This window comes from Thermobia domestica, chromosome 15 (genome assembly GCF_964235325.1).
Source record: "Thermobia domestica chromosome 15, izTheDome1.hap1.1, whole genome shotgun sequence".
NCBI lineage: Eukaryota > Metazoa > Arthropoda > Insecta > Zygentoma > Lepismatidae > Thermobia > Thermobia domestica.
The window spans coordinates 87,405,681-87,424,502 of NC_137468.1; the positions used below are offsets into that span (position 1 = coordinate 87,405,681).

Sequence of the window (18,822 nt, forward strand, 5' to 3'; positions counted from 1 at the left end):
ACGATGGTTTATTGCAGAATACTTTGACTCAAAGAATAAATTACAAGTAATAAACTTGTTACTTTTCCTGAAGAGTCTAAGTCTTGAATGAGATAGAGGCTCTTCAGCGTAGTGCTTGGAAAGATTGCCTCACTTGTTCTACCTTCCCGTGACGCAGCCTTGATTCGACTTGATCCTAAACGGATTATTCAGAAGTCGAAGTCGGAAGATGTTTCCCATTTTTTCCCAAACACTCTTGGTCGATTACAATCTGCCTCACTTGTGAGGGGACAACCCCATGCCGTAAGCGTCGGTGGACTACCGATAGGCAACTAGCGACATGTCCCCAAAAATTGGTGGCCCCGCAGCCAAAAATTGGTCCCACTTCCGCTTTGAAAATTATACCACCACCGGCAGAGAAGCGACGGAACGCCAACGAACCACAAAATTGTTCCCCTAAAATACGTTAAATCGCCTTTGCATTAAGGTGAGTCTACAAACATTTTTTTAAAAAAGTAAAAATAAAGTGCCCCGAGCTGGGCGTGAACCACCAACCTTAGGGTTATTAGTTGCGTGTTCTTCCGAATTAGCCACGGAGGCGATTATGAAGACACAGCTTGTAGAGTGATAAACCGTTGAAGTATTTTCAATATTTCTAATCAGAGTGCTCCATTAACCGTGTATATTTGACGATAACTGTTTGGAATCAGATCAAATGTACTCGTCATGTAATTTTATAACAAAATGGCAAGCGTCTATTTACTTTTTTCATAGTTCTCCCATATTCACTTGCTAGTGATTGGCGACAGTTGCCAACTAAATTCATACAATTATACGCAGCCATCTCAAGATTTTTCACTTCATGAAGTAAAGGCAGGAGTTACTCTTGACCCCCGGAGCTCAAGTAATGTCCTTATAATAACAATTCGTCAGGGAAAAGTAATATATAATAATAACCGCATGCACATGACTGGCGATAGTTCGTGTTGGTCCCTTTGCGATTCTCCGTGACAAATCAAAGGAGCGGGGATCAAAATGAAGTCCTCGCTGTTACGTGGTGGTAACTTCAATATCCCGATTCTAGATATCTGCTTCGACTCGACGAATCCCTGCCACTAGTGGCACACTAGCGGCAATCCTTCGACGCGTCGCTATATTGACGATCGCCATTTACCAGCAAGTGGGCCACTAGGTGTTGGCGACGTTTACGGCATGGAGAAGCTAATAAACAAACAAACCAATAAATAAATCTAAAACCTTATAAAAAAGTTTTCCCAAAATTTACATCTAGCAAAATCATTTGTTGGTATTCCAGAACTGCAAATTCACCTGTATTCATAATTTACTTCTATCGTAGTTTTGATATGAGAATGATGTGTCTGAAACTGTAACACAGGTCATTAAGACTTTTTTTTTTTTTTTGCTTTAGTCAGATTTAGCAGTTTTACTTAGCAGTTAGTCAATTTGGATCTGTGATTTCAGAGTTTTAGAGATTTCCTTAAATTTTTCATTTCTACAACAGTTTGCAACTAACACCATTAACGTATCTCTTTCGATATTTCCATAGGCAATGGCTTGGTCACTCCCAGTATATTTCATACAATGAACTACGGTGTCTTACTCCATTAATCCGAACTACATTTAATATCCAACAACTCTGTACATTTTCTCTTAAATCTGCAAACTTTCTACTAGGTTAAAACTGAGAATTTTCTATTTTCTTCCTTTCTTGCTAAAACGAAAGTGTTCTTTAGACAACCTGAAATGATGACTCTATATTACATTATGTTGCATAGGGCATTTTATGTAGCATATCATTTGACAGTTGGACACTTTCTTCGTATATTGAAAGCAACAGGGATTAAGTCCTTCTACACTTACATGAGAAGTAAACAAACTCTTTTTAATTCGTGGAATTGTGCCAATGCACTAGGTCCAGAGAGTTTTTAATTTAAGATTATTATTATTATTATTATTATTATTATTATTATTATTATTATTATTATTATTATTATTATTATTTTATTGCCTTAGGTTTTCCTGAATATTAAGCAATATTTCACAAAAAGCTGGTATTTTTAAACAAATGTGTTCGATATCAAGTTTTCATAAAGTAGTCACTCTCTCCTATAAATAATTTCAGAGGGGCCGCGGTGGCTCAATGATAAAGCGTTCACCTTTGGTGCATGGGATCCTTGGTTCGACCCCAGCTCGCACCAAGTGAATTTTGTGGTGGACAAACACCATGTGCATGGGTTTTCTCGGGGTTCTCCCGTTTTCTCCCACTTTCTTCATTCCACCATTTCATTCATTTCTCATCATCACCGTGTCCTTTAGCCTAGTCGGTATAACCGTGGGTCGTAAAACTTAAAGATTTGATCTCAAATAATTCCAACCCAAACAGTTGCAGGAAATATGTCATTTCGAATAAAACAAACTACTCTATAAAATTCTGAGTATTATTATTTTTTAAATATACAATTCTAGCGGACCTTATTTCTAAATCGAAGGGTAAGAAGACTAAATTCACTCTTATTATTATAGATTAATTTCAATTGAAGCAGTTAAAATAGTTGGGGAAAAATTAGAAAGCCATACCCTATATTCCAGTGTGCCACAACCGGATAACAGGCACACTGGCGTGCCCAGCAAATTACAAGAATATTTGTCGAGTTTAATTTATTTATTATTATCAACGATTCTCCCATGGATCAGCTGTCTGTATACAGTTAAACAAACAAGTATCACGTTGAGGGAATGAGTGTAATTATTTACTTTAATAGTAATAGAAAGGTATATTTTCTTGTATTTTCTACCGGGAATAACTGCATCCGGTCTAGAAAGCTGGGGCTAACAACGAAGGAACCCAATGTGCCAAACACACACCACTCTATAGTCATGAGTGCCACAAGTCCTTTTCTACGTCTTGGCACCCTAAAGGTTGTTGCCTTCAAAGAGAGAGAGAGAGAAATAACTTAAGTTTATTGCACTTCCATGCTTAAATAAATACATTATGTAAATAACTGTTTCGTTTTCTGTGTTTATTATTATTATTATTATTATTATTATAAATTTCTTAGGAAGTTGACTGCCATAGGTATGCACCCTGCTCTCCCGTGCAGCGCCTCGTATATGATTTTCCATACATAAACTATATATTCCAAGTTTGTTGTGTTCGTTCTATAGGTGTGTTTGTAATTAGATGCATATGGCGTAGAAGTCAAAATTTAATGTCCACGCTACGTATATGCAAAACCATAGACAAAGAAATTTATGAACAAAGACATTTATGGCGCTAAAACAAAGGGCAAAAATAAAAAATTACTGGCGGATTGTTGCCCGTAGTGCACAGGTATTAACGGTTAACAGTGTTAAATTTAAACACATAGTTTCAATTAAGCACGAATTTAACTTATAGAGTACAGTGCGGAAAGGCTGAGGAGTTTGCTAGGATCGATACAATATCGAACCCCGTAAAATGTACTGCAAACCTGTCCGTAAGCCCACCATAATGTTCAACAGATGTTGTGTATTAATGCTCATTTCAATGCAAACCTATATAGACCTACGCACTTCAATACTCAACGAAGGTGCAGAGACTATTCATGAGTTCCAGTATTAAACTCTCTCACCCAATGTATTCTCCTAACATGTCTCCCAGCGATTACAATATTTTTTGGTATCTCAATCACTTCCTAGTAGGATAGCTTTAACTAGAGACCACTGATTAACCTGGTATTGGATGTTTCACTTTCTTACCTTTGGAGTTACAGTCATGGGTTGGACATTTTACATGCAAATATCTAATATTAACAACGTTTCTTCTATAATTTCGTAATATTGTATTATTTCTTTGTATTATTCATTAGCTTGGTTAGACTTGTTTAAACACTTTTCTCTTTGCACCTATTCCTTAACGTTGGATAAAAATACACTAGCTCTCACCTGGAATCAAATCCAGAACCAATGGCCACTTGAACGATTTGGCCACAACAAGGCACATTTAAAAAGAAGTTTCGATTTTGTTAGGAAAATTGTGATTGGGTGTAACATTTAAAAATATATTTAAGAATGGGTACGGATGAAACGCACTGAATTTTCTCGCTCGAATTTCTTAAACTGACTCGTGTTAGGCTGCAGCTATTACTGAAACATTTATTTGGGAAATGCGAATAAAATAGTGTGTTTTAGAAAACTTTGTTCGAAGCAACTTACGTCCACAAGTAAAGTACCCATTCGTCATATTTCTGTTAGAAATAACTTATGCCATACATTAGAATTATTAAGGAGATAATTGTATGTGAACTATGAGCAAAAGCGTCTGAGTACTTTTTGAGAAAATCGTTAAAAAAGTCATCCCCAAAAATAAAATATCCCTTGTATATCTTTTCAAGACAAACGAGTTATGCTATTTATGAAATACGAACAAAATTGCCTGAGCCGTTCTCGACAAAATCGTAGGGTAAAACTTGCTCCGAAAAGTAATATACCACTTCTAGCTTTTTAGGATGATGGAATTATACCATATCGTTAGGTTATTTATGTAACATCTATTTATGTAATATGAACAAAATTGGGTCAGGCGTTAATGGGAAAATCGTCGAAGAGTAGGCTAAACTACCTCTTCTGAATGTTTACAGGACGAACGAGTTGTGTCATATTGTCAGGTTATTAATGATACATTTATTTATAAAATGTGATTGAGAAAATTGTTCAAAAAAATGCATCCCATACATTTTTACGTATTTTTTCAGAGCAATGATTCATACTATATTTGTAAAAATACAAGCAAAATCTTTACAGCCGTTTTTGAGACAATTTAATGATTTTAAATTTTCATCCTTCAGTAAACTACCCTTATTTTTAGGTGTCGGAGGATATAGAATTCGAAACGATAAAGTGTTATAAACACAAATCTCAGGGTGTAGATGAAATTCCGGCTGAGTTAATTTTAGCTGGAGGCGAAAAATTGTGGAACAAGATACACAAACTCATTCTCCTTATATGGAACAAAGAAGAATTGCTACAAGAGTGGAAAGAATCAATCATTGTTCCAATTTACAAGAAAGGCGACAAAACTGACTGTAATAATTATCGAGGCATTTCTCTTCTGTCAACATCCTATAAAATCCTTTCAAATATTCTGTTAGCAAGACTGACCCCATACGCAGATGAAATTATTGGAGATTATCAGTGCGGATTTAGACGAAATCGATCAACTATCGACATAATATTTACCATTCGCCAAATACTCGGAAAAAAGTGGGAATACAATACCCCGGTACATCAATTATTTATTGATTTTAGAAAGGCGTACGACTCGGTTAGGAGAGAAACATTATACAACTTCTTACAGAACTTGGAATACCGAGAAAGCTAATTAGATTAATTAAGATATGTTTAAATGAATCCCAAAGTAAAGTCCGGGTAGGAAAATTTTTGTCCACGAGCTTTCACGTCGAAAATGGCCTGAAACAAGGAGATGCGTTGTCGCCATTATTATTTAACTTCGTTCTGGAATACGCTATAAGGAAAATCAAAGATAGCAACCAGGACCTACAGTTGAACGGTATTGACCAGGTTATGGCATATGCTGATGATGTAAATTTAATAGGGGATGATAGGAGAACAATAGAAAGAAATGCAGAGATCTTATTAAACTCTTCCAGGGACCTGGGTTTAAAAGTAAATGCAGAGAAAACTAAATACATGGAAGTGCGTCGGGACCGGAATACAGCAAATTATGGATGCGTTAAAATATTAAATAATACTTTTGGTAAAGTGGATAGTTTCAAATATCTAGGATCAATATTAAGAGAGAAAAATCATATTCACGAAGAAATTAAATGTCGACTCAAAGCAGGGAATTCGTGTTACTATTCGGTTCAAAATCTCTTGTTGTCGCGAATTCTGTCGAGGAATTTGAAGCTTAAAATATACAAAACGATAATTATGCCTGTTGTTCTGTATGGCTGCGAAACATGGTCACTTACTCTGAGGGAAGAACATAGACTGAAAGTATTTGAGAACAAGATCCTGAGACGAATATTCGGACCCAAGAGGAACGGGAATGGGGAATGGCGGAAACTTCGTAACGAGGAACTACACAATTTATATGGTCTACCCAACATTGTTAGGGTCGTGAAGTCTAGGAGGCTTAGGTGGGCGGGTCATGTAGCTAGAATGGAAGAAAGTAGAAATGCTTTCAAAGTCTTGACTGGAAGACCAATCGGAAAACGACCATTAGGAAGACCTATGGGCAGATGGGAGGACAATATTAAGATGGATCTCGCAGAGATTGGAATACAAAGTAGAAACTGGATGCAGTTAGTTAAGAATAGAAGTCAGTGGAGAGCTTTTTTGAACGCGGCATTGAACCTCCTGGTTCCATAGGCCATAGAGTTAGTTAGTTTTTTTTAAGTGTTATAAAAACTTCATGTCTAGAATTCGGTCCAGATACGTCGAACAGTATGGCCTCTATTTGAATACATGAAAAAGCGTGACGAACCGACAGACGAACAGATGGACAGACATCAAAATTACTTTTTCGATATGTGGGGGCGTGAAACTTGAATTCATTGAAATCTCGAATTCGATTTTTATCACTATTACTACAATTTCTTCTTTCGTCGCTCGAACGTAAAAACGAATAGGAATACAACGACACGTAAAGTGATAATTTGTAATTCCCAAAATTTAATGAGTTAAGTTTAATGTGTTGCCGTGCTAGAAAAAAAAAAGCTTATGCCTGTTTGTTATATCATTTTAATATCAGTTTTTCACGCTACTATATAATGTAGAAATATGGTATGATTATCGTTCATATTCATGCTATCTTTTGGAAATATTCGTGTTCCGCATACATAGATCTGTATAATTTAGCTTCGTTCAACGAAAACATTCCTTACACAGACTTATGATTGCATTTTGAAATCGTGTTTTTGTCGTCGTTAGAATTTAGTAAATATAAGCATAACACTCAAATTAGTTTTTGACTTTTACAGAAAACCAAATTTCTGTAAAAAAAAAAAAAAAAAGCCCAAAAGAAAAAAACTGCGGCTGACTTAATCCCCACCCTCCTTGTGCAGTGCATAATAAAACGCAAGTGTTATATAAATTATCCCCTACTCTCATTGGTTGCCGCTAGCGCAAATTATAAATAAAATTTTTAAAAAAATCATTCCTATAAATCAAAAAGGCCATCTAATCAAAGTAAATAATTTAAAAAAAAATAAAAATTAAAAATAAAGTAATTGTTTTTAAGCACTCAGGTTGTTAAATATATAATTTGCTTGTAGTTTACTTATTGTATATTATTTGTTTAATCGTAATACATAATACTCGTAATTTTAATCTCACGTTAAATTCTTAGCCGTAATCGCTCGTAACTTTACAGTGTATTATAAAGATTTATAAATTATTTGTTTTAATTATTTTTTTATTCATTATCTTTACGGCAAGCACTTTTCTCTTCCCCAATATCTTTTCAGCGGCCGGTGAAAACGGGAACTGCTTATATAGTTTATAATGACCTTTCGTGGGTGCTAAGAGCCACAAAGCCAAAGTTTAAAGCAAATGGTTAAAAAAATGTCGTCTGTTAGCAATCCAAAATAAATCGTCCTATTCCCAATAAACCCACAAAGGTCGGTCATAATTTCTTGCAATTGTGGATATGAAAACAAAGAGAGAGAGGGAGAAAGTCAATACTCTAAAAAGAAAAAAAAAACACAAGCACACACACACACACACAAACGATAATTTGACATAAGCTTTTTCCTTTTTTCCTTTTTTTCACGACAACAAGCATCATTCGATGTAACGTCATGTCGATATAACAAGGGGTAAACTTGGGAAGACTGTCAAGGTCGCGTATGTTATTTTTCCTGTTCTTGACACACAAATCCGAAGTGAGTTGTCTGCTGTTCAAGAACGGGCATGTAACATACAAGACCATAAACTGAAAACAATAACTGTTTCCAATAGTACACGTATTCTAATACTGAATATATACGTCGATTAAAGGATACTATCAATAAGTTATTTCCTTATTATCTGTTTCGGTTCTTATTAACATCAAAGTTATACACTTCCAATAATGTTTTGTTAAAAAAAATGGGATGGGATAGGATGGGATTCGATGTGGTGTCAAAATAATAAAATATCTACGAGTCCGCCACTCTATCCACCTAACCACAGAGGCTACGTTGTGTTTGTTCTTTTTTCTTAAGAAATAATCCTCATAACCATGGTGCGTATCGCTTCGAACCTTAACATAAGAGTTTTTCTGTTTAATTCTATATTTTCGTACGATATCTTAGTTACAGAAGCTAATTTATATTTGGCAGGCAATCTACACACTAGGTTTTAACCAATAAATGCAACATTTTACTCCACTATCCAGCTCCTCGACTCCCCTACTGAATTCCCTCCGCAATCGTGCTGTGCTACTGAAAAAATCCCTAGAAATCATCGTTGCCAGTATACACAAAACCGAGCATAATTTTGTTTTTTGTTTATATTTTTATTATTTTATTATATTTTTTGAAAATATCTCCTTAGATGGATTGCTCTCTATTATCTCCACATACTAATAACTCAATTTTACCCATAAACGTAAGGAAAAAGGAATAAATGCGGAAAATCGTGAGTTACAAAATACGCGCAATTTTTTTTGCGCATGGGAGTACTTTGGTACTTTGATGTTTGTAATTTTTTTAATATTTTTATGTTTATATATTTTTTGTTCGTATTTTTTCTATATGTACTTATAACAGCACTTCCCCCCCCCCAAACACACATCCTGGCTACGCTACCAACCTTTGAGTTGACTCATAGAAAAAGAAAATCATTTACTATAATGAGTCTAGAGTCTGAACTTCTATTATTTATGTATCACAATTCAAGAAACCAAATCCCAGTTAAGCGGCTTTACCCAAACAGACTCCTAACTATGAAAACATTTACGATCACACCACCTCCAATCATTTCACGGATTCAACCAATTTTATACAAGTTATCAGGATGTAAAATCGAATGTAAATTATTCGGAAAATACTTTCGTACATTGCCAGAGCTGTAACGTCCAAATATTCACTGCAAACTCATAGCCGTATCGAATAAATAATAAATAAATAAATAAAAAAAGCGAGTGTCGAGCAGAAAAAAAAACTACTTTACACAAAAGTCAAAAATTGACTGCATTTAATGATGGAACTCTGTTACTTTATGTGAAAAAAATGGGATAACTTCTGTAAGGATGATGGCCGGATCTCAAACCTAAGATCTCCGTAATGTTAACTCAGTGATGTACTAACTCAACCACAGCCGCTATCAGGGGCGGATCCAGGACCGACTTCTGGGGGAGGCGGTTTGTCATACTACTACTTTTAAGGGCTTGAAACTTTGGGATGGGTTTTATTTATATATATAAAATAAGAAAGTTTCCTTTTCGGGGGGGGGGGGCGATCGCCCCGATCGCCCCCCCTGGATCCGCCCCTGGCCGCTATGTGGTGTGTGTTAGTGTCATTGGGCCCTATGCAGGGTCGTTCTGACGCGTGATTAGTGCCATACTAAAGAGTTCGACTAACATGTTTCCTGCAGTAGTCAGGCCTTTAGTATGGCGTTAATCATAACTCAAAACAACTCTGCATAAGGTCCATTATGTTTAATTTTTTACAAACTGTGTTAAATATACAAATAGCCTCCTCCCGCCTCAGTGCTCTCCCTAAAACTAATTACGCTATTGCATGTTCTGTACAAGAATTTACAACGTTGAAAGTGTCTTATGTCTCATGTTACTCTTCCATTTTCCTATTTCTTTTAATAGTAGTGAGTAATTCAAAGAGAACAACGTTGGTATTTGTATAGTAAACCAAGTAGTCAAGGATACCGTAGAGAGAAGTGTGTATTGTGCGCCCTCATGCAAAACCGAGGTTATGTAAGAAATGGTCTACTATTAACGTGTGTTCCGAACCATGACTGTGGCTTAAATATGGTGTAGTTTTCGTGTGAAAGAGAACATCGTGTAGGATGAACTCGAATACAACGTTCCTCATTACTATCTCGGAATATATAATAGCTGGAAAGACTTGCCTCCGAGACAAAGAGTTCAAGCTGTCGCATCTCGAAAAGGTGTGGAAGTGAAGTTTCGTCTCGGAAAGTATATCTGTTGCTATTGGGAGAGTTCTGTCTCTTAGTATCTTATCAGGAAAATGGTTTTTACTCGTCGTGTGGAAGTCTTACAGATAGATTACAGGACCATGCAATCTTCAATAAATGAACATTGGTGGTAGAGGTCTGCACGGGCCGGAATTTATAATGTGAGGCCCAACCCGAGTCCGAAATATGTTTTAGTCTTTAGGTTCGAATCAAATAAGCCCGAATTACAGATACCTTATAATTAACTCAAAATTGTATTTTCATCTACAGCCATTAGAGATTTAATTTTACAGTTGTGCTTTAAAAGTTCTCCAGAAGAACGGTTCGATAAATATCGTTTTGTACAGTATATTTACAAAGTTAGGCCCGAAAAGGTCCGAGAAATATGGTTGTATATTTAAAAATTTACGACCTAAGCCCGGGAAGAGCCCGAAGTAATATATGCTTTGTACAGCCGGATCGGGCCGGGCCCGAGCCTGTGCAGACTTCTAATAGGTGGGTGTTCAAGACCAGGTCCGGACAGAAGGATTGACAGGGGTAGCACTTGTAATTGAACAGTAACTTACTGTGACTTGGTGACCCGGGACTCATACCATTACTGATATCGACGAGACACGTGGGCTCTAAAGAAGGAAAACGGAGAATGCGATCCTTCGAAGTATCCTGCTATAGAAGAATGTTCAAAGTTAATTCTACAACAGAAAATATGAACCTGAAGAATTTTCAGTGTTGTCATCCATAGAAATTACAGTGTTGCCAGAATAACTTTTTTTCTCCAAAATTTAAGTTAAGGCACCGACTAGAGGAACGAACTCAATTGCATTTGATTACGTATCATGTTGTTTTGGAATCCTGTGAACTACTTTTCAAATAATAATTGTATTTAGTTTGTAATAAACAAAATCCTTTTAACATACAGTTAATAAAATTAAATAATTATGTTATTTAAAAAGTAGTTCACAGGATACCAAAACAACATAATACGTAATGAAATGCAGTTGAGTTCGTTCCTCTAGTCACTGCCTTAACTTAGATTTTTGGGGAAATGTTATTTTGGCAACACTGTAATTTCTATGGATGACAACACTGAAAATTCTTCAGGTTCATATTTTCTGTTGTAGAATAAGATTGTCTATGATTGTGGTAAGTAGCATTTCATTATCTCCTGTCACTTATGAAAAATAGGCAAAAGAAAAATGCTAAATTTTGTTTTATTTTTCCGTAAGAATTTTCAGTGTTGCCATCCATAGAAATTACAGTGTGACCAGAATTTGAATTACTCAAAAATCTAGGTAAAGGCAGCGACTAGAAAAATGAACTCAACGGTAATTGATGACTTATCATGCTGTCTACCTTTCTTGTTTACTACTTTTTTAAAAAATGTTTCTACTTATTTTGTAATAACTTATTTATTTTGTAATAATTTATGTAAGTTTTATAAAATAAATAGAAATGTTATTTAAAAAGTAGTAAACAAGAAAGGTAGACAGTATGATAAGTCATCAATTACCGTTGAGTTCATTTTTCTAGTCGCTGCCTTTACCTAGATTTTTGAGTAATTCAAATTCTGGTCACACTGTAATTTCTATGGATGGCAACACTGAAAATTCTTCCGATTCGTATTTTCAGGTGTAGAATAACATTATCTATTATTGTAGTAAATTACATTTTATTACCTCTTTCCACTTACGAAAAACGGGCAAAAGAAAAATTATTAGCTTTTCAAAAATATTTAGTAGTCTGCACCCTTAAGTGAGTGGATAAGGTATCGTATGAAATATTAATTTAAGTGATAGGATAGAAACGAAGTATACTGAATAAAAATTTCGAAAAGAAGAGATACGAAGACTGGGCACATTGTGAGGTGAGACATGAAGCAATAGGGATATGGATTATGGACGGAATGGCAGAAAGAAAAATACCCAGACGAAGGTCATGATTGAAACATAAGGAGCAAATAATAAAATATGTAGATAAGAGAAAACTAAAAATGTAACGAATACTCTAGTTGAGGATAAAAAAAAAAGAATGTTAAGCTGCGTCAAAGCAACTGAAAGAAATGAAATGAAATGAAATCTCTCAGTTGCCCATCCCACGATTATGCCCGTTAGTACCCCGAGAAAACCCACGGACACAATGTTGTCCACCATACACTTACTTGGGATAGCATTAAACCAGGAACCCCGCAAACCAGAGGTACTTGCTCTACCACTGAGCCACCGTGGCCCCAGACTCAAGAAGAGGAAGAACAAGAAAAGTCGGGGGGAGGGGGAGGACGCAAAATTAAACAATATTTGAAATAAGTGCATCCAATCTGGATATTTGCCTTGTTATACCCTCTATAACTAAATAATCCATAAAATCTCCATTACTACGACAATCCAAAACAGGCCAATTTCCATTTGAAGACAATGACCAATTGCAGAAAAAATAATGACTCATTCCTTTTTATCACTCAGCCGATCATTACAAATAATACAAATATGGATGGGCAATTATACCAATAAACGCTACACCTACCAATCCAAGATGCTTCTTCCGACGATACTTGAATACTGCTGAGAGAGCTTTGTAATTGGGGCAGTGTTACGGCCGAGAACCCAATGATGATTCCCAAGGAAATGCATGGTATATTAGCAGCGAAAGACGCATATACCTGGAAAAAATAAGAACAAAAATTGATTAATGTTCCTTTTATGAAAATTTACCTTCCATAAATAAATAAAAGAAAGCACTGATTGTATTACGAAAAAACGTTAATTGTTAAACATACGTAGTTGGTACCTATCTCGAGCTAGATTTTAGGTATGTTCCTTTGATTAATATGAGCATTATAATTTAAAACTGTACGCCAAAAATATACAGATCCTTACAAGTTAGGTAGATGAAGCATGTAAACCCTATAATTTAAATCGACGTTGTCTGTCTACGGTAAAGGAGAATTTCCAAAATACCGATTTGCCTTAGATTATACTAATAAATGAGAATATTAACTTAGATACCTAAGATTGTGGTGCGGCAGTGTAAATACTATCACAAGCAGACGGATTAGCAAAGAGCAAATCAAGTTTTATTCAGAATTTTAGAGAAGTTCTGAATAGAGAAGGCATTGAAGATAGATTCGCAAATATTATTATCCGAAATGTCCCTTCAGGTTCCGAACAGGAAAATGCTCTCGCGGCTACAAACATTTCATGAACCACCCTCAGCGTACTAATGCATCAAATATATCGCCTATTAGGAGAATGTGCACAATATATATAATAGTGTCCACATAAAATGCCATACAATAGATATATTTGATGTACACTTAAAAAATTACTTTGACTACATAGTTTAGCATGTAGAACAAATATTGTGTAATGTACTAATCATTTATGTATACTACTGAACACTATTAATGGGTATACACCTGTTGTGTTCAATATACAATAAATAAATAAATAAATAAATTGAAATATCGCTGACCACAAATGGCTAGAAACTGGCAACTTCGAACGCAGAATTGGTCAAAATTGCAGCTAAAGTAAATTTTTACTGGCTGACACCATGTGAAAACGGCTACTTATAGCGATAAAATGGAGCTGTTCTAATTTCTGTATTTCTTTATTCAATCGATTAGTTTTGTAATACCTCGGAGGTGTTACTTTTATATCGCTAGAGCACCGTGTCTGTGTCAAGGCGCTAACACCTGTTCTGCGATACCCTGAACATCGAACCCTTGATGTTGAAATAACGGGATAAAGTGGAAGTCATGCTGAGAACCTTGGCCTGTGTTAAAATTGAGTTGTTTTCACACATTGTTTACTGTGTAAAGACTATGTCTTTGTTAAAACCACACTATGTTCTATCATCTTGCTAGTGTTATAATCAAAATCATGATGAGGGTATGCTTCGGTATCATTTTTATTTTAATAGGTAGCATGGTTGTCGAATAGACAGAATTTGTGGGTTTATAAGAAAATTATTCTTGTCGATTTTGTCGCAAATATCGCACTCAGTCATATAATTTACATCAATTCGTATAATTTTATTTAGCTGAATGAGGTAGATCTATCATTTGATTTATTCCTCAGACTTTTTCTTCGTTAAACGGTGATAATATTGTTAAATCATAGATCTAGAGGATGCAATTATAAATGTTGAAAAATAAGTGTTACCTCACACCTTTAGGCTGAGGAGGAGATCGATAGTTGGACTTTAGTATATGTAAACGAGTAATGCTTTTTCCTTTTCTTTTGTTTATCTTTTCTTTTTACATTACCTTTAGGGTTGTCATTCGTCCCGGAAAATCCGGGACCGTCACGGAATTGAGATCTGCGTTCCGGCCGGCGTCCCGAAAATATTTCTCGGGACGCTTAAATTTCCTGCAAATTTCAGCGAAGAAGAAATGAAGGGAATATTATAGTTTGCTTTTTCCACAGGATTAGGTATATAATATTCTCTTAACAGAAATAAAATAAAAATTCAACGAAAAAAGTTCTTTGAAGATAACAAACGCCGCCAGAACATGCCGTCAATGAATTAAACTTTTTTTTTTTTTTTAAAAAAAAAGCAACACGAACAGACAAAACATGTGGAAAGAAACATCATATCTTGATTGAGCTAAAACAGACTCCAAAAGCTACGAAACATAATAGATCCTGAGAAATTTAAAAAATATATATATGCTTATCACAGGGTGGGGGGTAAATAATGTGCTTACGTTTGCTTAACTAGGGAGAAGGCCTACATATTAAAATGACTAAAAATGTGATTACGTAATACTTAAATAACTCTTAAGCATTTCAGAGATTCTCGTAATTTAGTAGCATTCCGGATTTTAATTTTTGAAATATGGCAAGCCGAAGTACGTTAAAACAAGAGAAAATGTGCGTTCTCATACACAAAATGAAAAGGAAATGAAATCTTTTAAGTTTTACGTCCAACGATTATGTCAGCTAGGCTAAAGGAAACGGTAGTAATGAGAAATGAAGGGAATGAATCAAGTGGGAGAAAATGGGAGAACCCTGAGAAAACCCACATATACCACAAAGTCCACTTGGCGTTCTCATACACAACAGGCGCACCTTATAAATACTAGGGTCCAATGGTGTAATCCTAAAATTTTCAAAGGGTGTACACTGTTCTATGAACATCTATACCTAGTAATTGACATAAAAGACATGATAAAAGAGACAAAATGCATGAAAATATAAAGGATGTGATGCTATTTTATAGTGTAAAAGTATTTTATGTTATTTTCTTGATAATATTCCTTAGATCAGTGGTTCTCAACCTAATTCCTATCATGACCCCCATTTTATCTCACTCTCTTGCCACGTGACCCCTTACAACTTCTGGCTTGTAATAAGTTTGTGTGCGACTGTTAATATACCTATTGCGGAGATCTCATGATATCCATCTATTTCTATAATAGTAGAATTCACTTCTTGTATATAGTCGATACAGTAACTTCCCTAAAAACGAATGGATTAAAACCAAATTTGGTCAGTTTATTCGTATCACAAATATCGAATCCGATACGTCATATTATTTCAAAATGGAGGCCGTCTGAAAATTTAAAAACTTCGTAACTCTCTTAATTTTGGGTCATATGATAAAAAAAAAAAAAACATGGTTTCCAAAAAAATAAAGTGAGTATTTTAAATGGTTTAACGTGAGTCACGAAGATTGAACGGAACACTGCCGCACTAGTGAAATCATACTATATACATGTATATCATTAGATTTCAATTTTAATGTATTTCAATATGCACGTTTTGTTGCATTTGTATTTTTCTGGTATTTCAATATGGAGTTATCATATCTCATTTAAAATGATTTTTACACAACTCTGCACTTGTTGAAAATGTTTAGTAGACCTATTTTTTGTTGTTCATAACAGTAGGCTATGTATAAAAATAAAAATACGCCTCTCAGAGCAAAATTCAAAATAATATATATTTTTTTTAAATATTAGATACTCTCTCTTCCACTTATCTTCGCGACCCTCTAGGGGTCGCGACTCCCAGCTTGAGAAACTCTGCCTTAGATAAATTATTCCATTAATAACATAAATTGATGTAGGTACGCTGAAGGAACCAACCCACGGCGAAAAGGAACAAAGAAAATTGCGCCCGATATACCAAAAGGAATTAAAAAAATTGTGGTGAGGAAATGAAATATTTCAGTTTAACGTCCCACAAGTAGAGTGGACATAAGGACATCACAGTTAAACAAGGTCTTTGTACTAATATGCCCTGATCACAACACGAACTTGGTGAAAGACAAAGCTAAAGTAATATTTCCATTTTTAATTTCTTTCTCCTTGTGACCGCAGAGTATAGTAAGAAAGACAATTTTTTCACATGATCAATAGACTTTAGTATAGAAGAGAAAACAATATAGTCAGTTTATCATTGGAGTCAGGACCCAAATAAATAAATAAATAAATAAAACAAAACAAAAGTATTATTCGTCTTGAAGCAGAAGATATGCTCTAATGACTAATAGGCAAAGATTGTACGGCGTATACCAACGCTATCCTCGACTGCAGCCCTGCAAGGGTCAATCCGAAACGTTTGCAATGCAGATACACCGTGAAGCATTATAAGTAAACTTTTTATATATATATATGTTGAAAGCAATTTGACTTCAGCAACACTACATATCGTAGTCTTTCTCAAGGGCGTCAATCCTATGGGGGGCCGGGCGTCCCAATGCTCATATGCCCCCGATGTATTTTTATATGTATTTTTTATGTTACAGTGAAACCTGTCTTTAGCGGAATCGAGCGGGACTTGCAAAAATTTCCGTTAAAGTCAGGTTTCCGCTTAGTGGAGGTAGACCTTTCCTTAAAAAAAAAAATATACATGCTTATAAAGGGGCATACTGAGAAAATATATTGCTGTACGTACATTGTTCGATTACAGTACTTCTTTCTTCTACGAATAAATACCAAAAAAAAAAAAATTAAAATGAGTATAAAATATACTATGCACATGTTTTCTTTATTTTTCTAATAGTCAAGCAGGGTTTTCTGTGTACATTGCTGCATCGCTGCTTGACTTTCCGCATACACTTTAGCCTGAGAAATTATGCTAAGTGAATCAGAATCATTTTTCCGTAAGACAAATTTTTCAGTTCCTTTAAACTTCTGAGAGCATCTTGATATGTATTTATTCTACACTCTTCTTCGAACTCGGTATCGTATTCCTCTTCTTCCTCTATCTCGTTTTCTTCTTTCCGACATTCCGTATGATTTTTGATTAAGTTGCGGGGATTAAGGGCAACTTTTGGGGGTGAATATGAGTAGTGGTTGGGGAAGGTAAACACTGTCCAGAAACATTTAACAAAAGAACTAACATTTTATCGCAGACAGTGTAATGTATATGTCTCACAAAATGTCTAAACATCTTCTAAACGCTGTAGTCCGGAACTCAGAATTTTCCGTTAAATGTTTATTTTTCTTTCCGTTGTCCGCGTAACACAGTTTCCGCTTAATGAAGGGACTTTTTACACGTTTTGTTCTCCAAAATTCATGGGACCGTGAAATATTTCCGTTTAAGACAGTTTTCCGTTTAATAAAGGGTCCGTTGAAGACAGGTTTTACTGTATATGTATTTTTTAATGATATACAATATTTGTCTTAATTTAAATTCAATTTGTCTTAAAGTCCTCATTATGCCTTCTTAGACCCTTGTCTGCAACCACACATACATCTGAATGCCCCTTCCCCCCAAAGTTTCAAAGAAACAAGCCCCCTTGGTCTTTCTTTAGGCAAAGTTAAAACAGGGAACTATCAAAACTGGGAACACTCGTATCAGAAAACGAGGAATTATATAATTGCGGTTTCAACTTTTGTCTTTCAATATTTGTCTTGTCAGCTAGTAAGGAATTTATTAAGAAATAGTTTATTTGTAATAAATGCATATAAAGTAAATACATTGTAGAAAGTCTTCAATAAATGTTCCTTTATCAGAGGATTCATCACTTCTGCAAAAAGGAAAAAAAAAATAGAACGAACAAATAGCATATTCTATGCTACATAAAAGATAAAACTAAACTCCTCGCGCAACAGCCCTTAGGGGCCAGGATTTACTAGCTTGCTTGTCTCACTCATGAGATTGCGGTTAGTGATGGGTAAATTCCCGGGGAGATATTTTTCGGGAATATTCCTAGAGAATATTCCCGGGAAGATTCCCCAAAATGGGAATTTTCCGGGAATTTATGTACAATCACAAAGAAAATTGCATTCTATTACTATATTATAATTTCAAAGTTAAATTCGTTTTTATATCGCAGTATAGGTCTATTATTAGGCCTACTGTTGTCTCCAGACGAGTCTCTAAAATGTATATTCTGAACGATGTTATTTTATTAATATTTTATTATATTTAGAGAGTACGCATAAATGGATATTTATTTACAATATGTTCTACGAAAGTAAATATGTTTCAAAAATGGTATAGTAAGTCCACATATTTTTAAACCGCTAAAGAGTTTCAATTTATATGTAAGTGGATTTTCTAAACTTGACTCTACTACTGATATTATAAACATATTAAATTTTTAAATGTTATGAACATATTAGGTTGGGTAACTGCCAGAAGACACATGTCCCACCATTTTGTCAACATTTGCGCATAAATATGTATGTTCACAATATTTGCAAAAAAATTTCGTATCTTTATAATTTTGCAT

General features: G+C 35.0%; 1 protein-coding gene across 1 annotated transcript in view; it reads right to left on the bottom strand.

Moving 5' to 3' along the window:
* The window catches only part of LOC145671124 (trehalose transporter 1-like protein), an 88,937-nt gene that overhangs the window by 15,163 nt on the left and 54,952 nt on the right, over positions 1-18,822 (bottom strand). Inside the window, exon 3 of the mRNA XM_081739919.1 lies at positions 12,658-12,793. Coding sequence (XP_081596045.1) covers positions 12,658-12,793 — 136 coding nt within the window. The remainder of the gene's footprint in view (positions 1-12,657; positions 12,794-18,822) is intronic.